Source organism: Gavialis gangeticus, unplaced genomic scaffold, assembly GCF_001723915.1.
Source record: "Gavialis gangeticus isolate Ggan-Ray unplaced genomic scaffold, GavGan_comp1, whole genome shotgun sequence".
Lineage (NCBI taxonomy): Eukaryota > Metazoa > Chordata > Crocodylia > Gavialidae > Gavialis > Gavialis gangeticus.
The window spans coordinates 60,144,530-60,153,754 of record NW_017729031.1 but is presented as its reverse complement, the minus strand read 5'-3'; the positions used below and the strand labels follow the sequence as shown (position 1 = coordinate 60,153,754).

Sequence of the window (9,225 nt, the reverse complement as noted above, 5' to 3'; positions counted from 1 at the left end):
CAGCCTTTTCTTTTGGAGGCTGAACAGGTTCAGGTCCCATAGCCTCCCCTCATAGGGCCTGCCCTGCTGTCTCCTGATCGTGCGCGTTAGATCATGATCTGTAAAATTGTTCCTTCTACCTTCTTTATTTAAAACATCCATATTTAAATATTTTGTTTCCTTTCATTATGGCTATAAAACATTTTCCAGGGTCTTACTCCTTTAAATTCCTTCAGAAGTACTCTACTGAACCCACCGCTGTTGTTAAGCTGGCTCACGTTCCATGTGCTTTGCTACCTTGATCTGTGTGAGGAAAATCTGTACATACAGCAAGACAGTGGAATAATGGTTGGGGTGAGCAGAGAGACTATTTTGAATGAAAAATTGATTTAGTGCCTTTGACTGCTGTAACAGCAGCTTGTGGGCAGCAGCACAGATAAATCTGTTGAGAACACAGCTCAAAAGCTGCAAAACATAGTTCCAAAAACATTTGGTATAGGGACAGATTGAGCTGTATCCATAGTTTTTCTCCATAAACTGAATCAGTGCAGAGTCAAACTAAAGAATAAATCTTTTCACAAGAGGCTATAATTTTGGTAGTTTAGAGAAACACAGACCAGATTCTTGATTACAGTGTTTAACATTTCCAGTCTGAATATAACCTCAACAGTATTAACTTTATTTTGTCACGGTTTCCCATAATCCAGAAAAAAAATCGGATGTTACAAAGTAGCAAAATGCAGTTAGGAAACCTTTTAAAAACCTATATTGATTGTTAGCCCTTTACCTTCTCTATCTCTTTCATTATAGGGTCACAACATCTTTGCTAACTTGTCCTCCAAGGACTATAGTGACCTTATGCAGCTTCTGAAGCAGTCAATACTGGCAACAGACCTCACTCTGTATTTTGAGTAAGTATTGGCATTTTTGTATTTGACAAATGAAAATTCGAAGAATGTTCTCTAATGACCTATTAAACACCAGTAGCGATATATGATATGAGAAATTAGTGTTTAATTGTGGTTGGAGAGATTTAGTCTAATGCTTATATATTAGACTAATGGGAGTATCTTGTGTCCAGATAAGTTTTATTTTAATGTTTAATTTGTCTGTGTCAACAAAAGCCAAGAGAAGTCTTAGCCTCAAACTTTGAAGCTGTTGCAGAAAGGAGTCACACTCCAATCCTGTATTGTATGAAGCTTACGTGTGTGAAGAGCACACAACCATTTTTTGGGCTTTTTAGGAAATACAAAGTAACTCTACTTTTTTAACCTTTTCTGAACTGCTAGTCCAGGGCAGAGAGTCTCTTTCTTGTGCTAAGAAAGACCTGTATTTAGTTGTACAAGAAGGTACTTAGGTAGCAAACTGTGGTAGGTCCTTTCGAAGTCAAGTTATACTGCTTTTCACCAGAGTGCCCCATTTTGCAAAACTGAGAGGCATAATACATTACTAGATGTCGTCTTCAAATTCTGTTCTTTCCTTTTCCTTGTTTTTACATCATGCTAGTGATCAAGATCACTACAGTGATCAAGATAATACCATTTCCTTTAATTTTCTTGCAAGTTTAGTAAGTTCCACCAGGAGAGTCAAACTAAGTCAATGTCTTGGACATGGAGTTATATGTATGATAATTCGCAGTGCAGTGATGTTACATTTCCTGCACATCACACGTCCAACTAAGTGTGTCAATCAAAATCTTACTTGCTAGCACCCACATGGATAATTCACTGGGGGAAGTGTTCTGGGGCTGTGTCTACATAGCAAACTCACACTCCCTGGTATCAGGGTCTTCGGGTACATTACACTGCTTGAGATGGGCTATTTCCTAAACCAGAAACTGTGCAAATGAGCTAATTAGCTCTGCTGAGTAGCAATGCCAGTTAGCCCAAGCAACTTACCTTGAGAATGCAGATACTGCTACACTGCTTCAGTTTAAAAGTGGTCCCTTAAACTTAGAGCAGCACGGTGGGTTTGAGGGTCATGCACAATGGTAAGTTTATGGTACAGAGATTGAAGTGCAGTTGTAGCTTACTGTCATAAGCATGACAAGGCTCCATCCTAAGGAATTTTTCTGTATTAGGAAGTAACTTGTTGTCTATTAGTATCTTCTTTGCGCTCTACTCATTGATTTTTGAGCTTGTAAGCAAGGAGATATGGATTATTTCTCTTCAGTCATGAGCACCGACGGCTTGATGCCAAACCACGATTCTAACAAACCTTGAGCAAATGTTTAGCTGATGTACACTGCATATCACTCCCTTTCTCTTTTAAAGATTTGCCGAATCACTAGGTATTATTTAAAATGGTGCAAAGTTTGCTCTGACTACTACTTCCATTATTCGTGTGTTAAGAGCTCGCTCTCTGTTAATATTTTCTTTATCTCAGAGAAAGAATATTCCTTCCTTTTCCCCCCCATTTAGCCTGTTATCAGAGAGAGCTTGATCAATAAATTCAGGCATCTGCCTCTAAAGCTGCATTCTAAAAAAAATTAATGTTGCTAAAAATCATTTCTAAAAATGACTTCATTGGAATATTCTTTTTGTAAATTTGCAGTAGGCTTCAGGAAGGACCTTCATAGTTTTTATCTCACTCTTTCTGGGCCTTCTGGCTTTTGAAGCTGTCTGTGAAGACTGCTTATGATTTTAAGGGGTTATGACAGTGAAAACTGGCAGTACCAAGGGCAGTGATATTTTCAGGTCCACACAGTGCTCAGTATTGCTCTTGATGTCCTAACACAAGTGGCTTGAATTTTAAAAAATAGTTTATGCTATTGGGAAGGGGGTAGGCTGGTAGGCAGAAGGCGAAAATGATCTGAGATAGATCCTAAACAGACTCCAGCAAGGAGCATCCTGCAGAGAGATTTCTTCCTCAGCAAACATGGCCAGGAGAGGGCAGACAGTAGCTGCTTTCTCTTTGGGATGAACCCCCACCAGGACAGTAACCTTTTACATCTTCCTACATCAAAAGGGGTGTCTCAGGGTCAAACTGTCTTTTGGGGTTATATCAGCAATACTTACGTCAAATAACATAAAGACTTTTGAGCAAGTACATGCTTGCTTCATTGACATTTTTTTCAGTTTTCTGCCTCTTACATGCCTTTGGATTAAAAAAAACCAAGCAAACAAAAACAGTATTCCTGAATTTCCAGTGTACTAAGAGTGATATTTATAAAGTCCATCTATGAATCAGGGATTTGGTTTGTGCAACAATAAAAAATAGTATGTGGATAAAAACCCTCAGAACCTCATCACATATTTGTAGAACTTCAACTAATCAACAAATAAAATGACCTGGAAGTGAAAAATCAGATCTGGGCTGTATTAGATGTGGGTATTTGGGCAGTAAATTATTGTGATATTTTAATAGATAATTTTAACACATCAGGCCATGGAAAAAATCACTTAGAAGATGCAAGTTTTTGTAGAATGCTTAACTCCTCTCCCCAGAATGCATAAACATCATGTTTCATCTCTTATAATTTCACTGAATTTAGAGATTCACTGAAGTGAGGTCTTGATTCATTGAACTATATACATTTATTATATAAAGCCAGCTCTCTGAGGATAAAACAGCACTGAATACTGAAGAACGACATTTAAATTGACATGAGCATTAATTTATTTTTGCACTCTTGGATGTCCTGTGTAGCTTTATTTACCAAGTAACTAAACTAGTCTTCCTAGCTGAAACCATGTTTAAGCATCCACTAAGGCAGCATTTTCAACTGTTTTCATATACAAGGCTGATTTTTCCAGACAAGAACCTCTGTGGGGATTTAGTCTGTTCCTCCAGTCACTCTAGTGCATCTTAAAGTGGCTCTGTCATTTAGAAGTGCATGGCTCAGCAAAATGCCTCCACCACCTACATTTAAGTTAATACTTAGAGATTGCTCTGTTCCATATTTCTGATGCCACACAATTCAGGGTGGAAATAAGAGGTCACATTCTCTTCTGAACTCTCAATATTTAATTGTTGTTGTCTTGATAATATACGCATTGCCTAGCAGGAAAATGAAAGAATTATTTTCCTCCAATAACACTGTTTTCTGCTAAGACTTTTTTCAATAAAATGTGAATTAAAAATAAGCAAAATGTATTTTTAAAAGCAGTCTCTAGTGGTAATAGCTGTAGTTGCCGAGGACCAGCTCAGGATTAGGCTGATTTAATGTTTATGTGCCAGCTCCTTGTGGCCATTAAAATTTTCATTATTGCAGTATTTATTCCTACAGGAACTGTTATACCATCATGCCATGAATTTGTATGAGAGAAATGAATTTTGTTTTCTGCATGTGTGACTTTGCATTGTGTTAGCAACTTTTGTAATGTGCAACCACTTTATATCATGTATCATAGAACATGGGCATAGTATCACCCTATCAGCTGTTAATAATATGGTAGGAACCTTTCCATTAAATAAATGGAAAACAGTGAATGACAAATTCTGTATTTTGCAACAATTTCCTGAGGTAGCTTTGCTTTACTGAGGTCCAGCCAGCCAAAACAGGCAATTATTTCTACTTAATTCTGCTCTTATTTTAGACATGTATTAAAAATCTGCCATTATGCCTCAAAATTCTCGTTGCCATGGTGAATTCTATAAAGGAGGAACATCTAAGCAGGGGTGACTTCCAGGCATGCTGGAGTTTACCTCATTTCGACTGGATTCATGTATGCCCTGTTTTCAGTTTTATTTATGTGCCCAACAAAGTATATGAAATATTAACTAATTATCAAGTCTAGATTATATTTTCAAATGAACATATTGATGCATTCATTTCAGTGTAAAATCAATGCAAAAATGCGTGTATTTTGAGGGCGGATGAAGTGATTTCTGTCTATAATTTTAGTTCAGGTAGACCTTTGCTTTGCAAACTGCAGCAACCTATAAGACACCTTAGCTAGGGACAGACATTACACATAAACCAGTTTAAGTGATCACAAACTGGTTTAAACCTGTAACAGGACAGATGTTTAGTGCACATAAACCAGTTTGAAAATGGTTGAAACTGGTTTGAGATAAACCTGATTGAATGTAGTATCAGACTTAACTGATTTGGGTCAAACTGGTTTAATACAATGTCTGTCCCAGACCCGTTGCTGGTTTAAGTTAAACCAGAGTCCCCCAGCATCCAAACATGCTCTCTGGGCTGGGTGGGGTTCTCTGCTCCACACTAGAGCTGGCTTCCCCCCCTCCCCTCACCACTCCCTGCTAAGCAGGGGTCCCCTCTGCCTTATGCAGGCACTTCTCAGCATTAGCTAACAGACCACATGCTGGTTACGGTCAGTGCTGCGGCAGATGGGACAAAGGCGAATCAACAGGTAACTGGGAATGTCCCTCTGTTGTTTTCTTAATGGGGTGATAAACATTGTGCTATCAATTCCCTGCTGGGCTGGTCAGAAGATTGTGGGGGTGGGGGTTGGGGAGTTGTAACAGGGGCAACCTTTCATGCCGGTCCACCTCCTGTCTATGGGCCAGCCACCTACCTCACTCGTCTGCCATACCTTGATGTAATAGTATTAGGATGTTAATCAGGCAGGAGGCTGCCGATTTTGCACCCCAATGTTTAGTCAGGATCCCAAGCTTCTTTGCTCTGTGGTGTCCCTTGCAGTGGTCCCCTGGACCTTTTGACCCCTTTCTGGGTCCTGGCCCCAGCATGGACCAGTCGAGTACCTCAGGTCAGGTCTAAGTTGCATGACTGCGTAGAGGGTTTGGGGTCCCTCGTTCCCGGCTCAGGTGCTTTGCAAAGCATGCCTGGCCTCACAGGCCCACTCACCCCAGCAGGCTCAGGTGCTTCAAGAAGCTTAGCTGGCCTTCTCTGCATTCTATAATCCACCCAAAGTTGGGGGGGCTGAGGATAAGGCACCCAGACCTGCCTTACCGGGGAGGTGGTCACTCCTGGCATTTACATGGGGACTGCCGTGTCACTAGCAGCCCCACCAGGACTTCCTGCTCTGGCAGGTGCAATTTTAGGTCATGCCCAGGACCAATGAGGCCTCCAAGCCATCCCCATAGGCTCATCCTTACCTCCAAGGTGTTCCTGGCAGAGCTCAGCAGGGAGGTGTTTCTCCTTTGCTGGCTGATCACGAACTGCCCTCAGCTCGAAGGTGGCCATTTTAAGGCCCAGCTCCCTATCAGGCACCTGCCCCTCCCTGGCCCAGTCCTTAAAGTGGCAGGCACTACCAGTGCCACAGGGGGCACCCCCTCCCTAATCAGAGCATCCTGCCAGGCCTGGCCATGCCCCCCTCAGCTCAGTTCTGTGGAAGGGAAAAGAGGGCTATTCTAGCACTGCCCCCCCCCAGCTTCTAGCCTATGCCACTGCAGGCATGTGCCTGCATTTCTGGGATGTCTGTGCATTTACAAACTGATTCAGCCTAGCCAGGTTAGACTAACCTGCAAAGATTGAATCAATTCAGGCTCAGGCTTTTTGAATATCTGTCCCTAGCCCCTAAGTTTTGCCAAGCTAGAAATCAAACTACCTTTATCTGATAGAGTCAAGGTAAACTAGTACAGCATAAGGCATAGTTCCTCAGGATTCTTGGATTCAGTTTCCACCTCAGACACTAATCTGTTGTGCAACTTTGAGTGAGTCACTTCCCTGTTGTTTTGTTCCCACTTCTATTCCAGATCCTTTTTTATATTCTTTGGAAGGTCTATTGCACACTATGTACTGTACTTAACATCTGGGACACCTATACACATGCTCCGGAGGAGGAGGGTGTTTTAATTAAAGCAGCTCTCAGGAGGCAATCTAATTAAACCTCCCTCAGTGTCTCATGTATTCAACGACCTGTGTTTCAAAATGGCAGCCGGGGTGTTTCAACTAAAGCTCATTAGACGTGCTTTAGTTAAAGCGCCCTGCCATTTTGAAATGTGGGGATGCTGAATACATGAGACACTGCAGCATGCTGGAACATTCTTATTAGAATGATTAATTAAGCCTGCGCCAACGTGTTCTAGTCAGAACACATCAGCACATGTAGAAGTGCCCCTAGCGACTCCAGTTTCAACTGGGTTCTTTGGACATTAGTATCTGACAAATAATAATGATAGATTTTCATAAGTAAAGCATTTGATACTGAAGAGGTACTGAGCAAGCCTTATCATGAATAAAATATGAAAAATTGTAAATCAGTGTGGAAATGAACCCGTGAATATTGAAAATAAAAGCCAAGAAAACAGTCTATCCTTCATCTGATCTTTCTTTAACTCATGTTATCTTGTCACCCTAAACCGGGGCAGGCAATTATTTTGGGCAGAGAGCCACTTACCCAGTTTTGTCAGGCTGTCGAGGGCCGCACGGGTAGCCCCGCCCCTTGACAGGTGCCCCACCCCCTGGTCATCATCTTGGGACCAATGTCCCAGGGCCAGCACTGGTGGGCCCAAAGCAGGGCACAGGCTGTCAGGGGTCTGTGGAGCTGGGCTGCACCAGCAAGGAGAAGGGGGAGCTGGCCCAGCTCCATAGAGCCCCTGCTGGCCAGGACCCTGTATCCCTGCTGCCCTGCTCTGGGCCCTGCCGGCACTGGCCCCAGGACACCACTGTGAGTCCCGTGCTCCTGCTGGCTCCCCGCCCACTGGCTCCCAGTGCCCCTCCCCCAGCCCTGTGGAACAGGAAGGGGGCAACCCACAGCCCCGACCCCCTGCTCACCGGCAGGGAAGAAACTGGTGCTGAGTGTGGGGAAAACAGCCCCTCGCCCGCCCCATGGCCGGCGTTCCCTGGTGCAGGCACTTGCAGCCCACATGGGGCTATATGGAGCAAGCACAGACAGCCCCACATGGGCTGCAAGCAGCTGCAGTGTGGGGCACGGGGCAAGTGAGGGGCCACTTTTCCCCGTGCTCAGCACCAGCTTGTAACCCAGCCCTGCTGCCAGCCTGGGCTCCACACTGGCTCTGGGCTCGCCCATCGGAGCTGTGCACAGCAGCAGCAGCTGTGGCCCCCAACTTGCCGCACCGGGCAGTGTTGACTGCTGCTGCCCTCCTGGAGCTTGTACGCTGGGCAGCACAGAGGCAGCGGAGGCAAACACTCCCCTGCGCAGCAAGCAGGGGGGCTGCAGCTGCTGTCACCACTTGCAGCTCTGACGGGCAAGCCCGGAGCCAGCACGGGGCCCAGGCTGGCAGCGGGGCTGGGTTACAAGGTGGCGCTGTGCACGGGGTGGAGGAAAAAGTAGCTCCTTGCCCACCCCATGGCCGGCACCCTGCGCTGCAGCCGCTTGCAGCCCACATGGGGCTGCCTGTGCCTGCTCTGGACAGTTCCACATGGGCTGCAAGCAGCTGCAGCAGGGAGCGCCAGCCACAGGCGAGGGAAGGGCTGCTTTCCTCCATACCGGAAAGGAACAGGAAAGGAGCCTGGAGAAAAGTTGAGCATGGGGAGGGGGAAAAGTGGCCCCTCCCCGGCCCTGTGGCCGGCACTCCCTGCTGCAGCTGCTCACATCTTGCGCGGGGCTGTCCGGAGCAGGCATAGGCAGCCCCAAGCCGGCTGCAAGTGGCTGAAGCACAGGGCACCAGCCATGGGAAGGGGGAGGGGCTGCTTCCCCCACACACACCCAGCTTTTCCCTGGGCCACATTTCCCTGGCCTCCTTCCCTGCCCAGGGTCCCCCCTGCCTTTCCACCCCACTTCCCCCTTACCTGAGGTTCTGGTGCCATCGGGGCATCCACGTGCTACCAGGCCAGAAGCCCCCACTGGGGTTTCCAGCTGGAGAGGCGGGGCCAGGCAGGCCCTGCTGTTGTGGGAGCCAGCTGGGCTTCCCCTGGGTCCTACTGCCCTTGGTTCCTGTCATTTTTTACAGGAACCAAGGGCAGAGAAATATTAATTTTCTAAATTTTTTAGGGGCCCCGTGGGTCGGATAGAATGGCCTCATGGGCCAGATCCAGCTTGCGGGCTGTATTTTGCCCACCTCTGTCCTAAACATTATTAAAGTATTCTAAACATAGTGAGCAAAATTCTTTCTTTGAACATAGATAGCAACTCTTACTCTCACTGAAGGTGGCCAAAGACACAGCTCTGGGTGTAAACAGGCCTCTACATGGACTGCCCAGTGCCAGTTCTATTCCTGTTTATCTCTTCTGGAAGTTTCTAGTTGGCAGTCTTGACCTGTTATCTACACTTGCCACTTGCATCTATAAGCTACATCTCTCACCAAAGCCATACTTGGGGGTGGACAATGTGGGCAACTGCCCAGGGCACCGTGGTTGGGGGGGCTGCCACACACACACACACACACACACACACACACACACACACACACACA

General features: G+C 45.5%; 1 protein-coding gene across 1 annotated transcript in view; it reads left to right on the top strand.

The window, feature by feature from the left end:
- The window catches only part of PDE11A (phosphodiesterase 11A), a 290,348-nt gene that overhangs the window by 239,922 nt on the left and 41,201 nt on the right, over window positions 1-9,225 (top strand). The window contains exon 15 of the mRNA XM_019523008.1: window positions 790-890. Coding sequence (XP_019378553.1) covers window positions 790-890 — 101 coding nt within the window. The remainder of the gene's footprint in view (window positions 1-789; window positions 891-9,225) is intronic.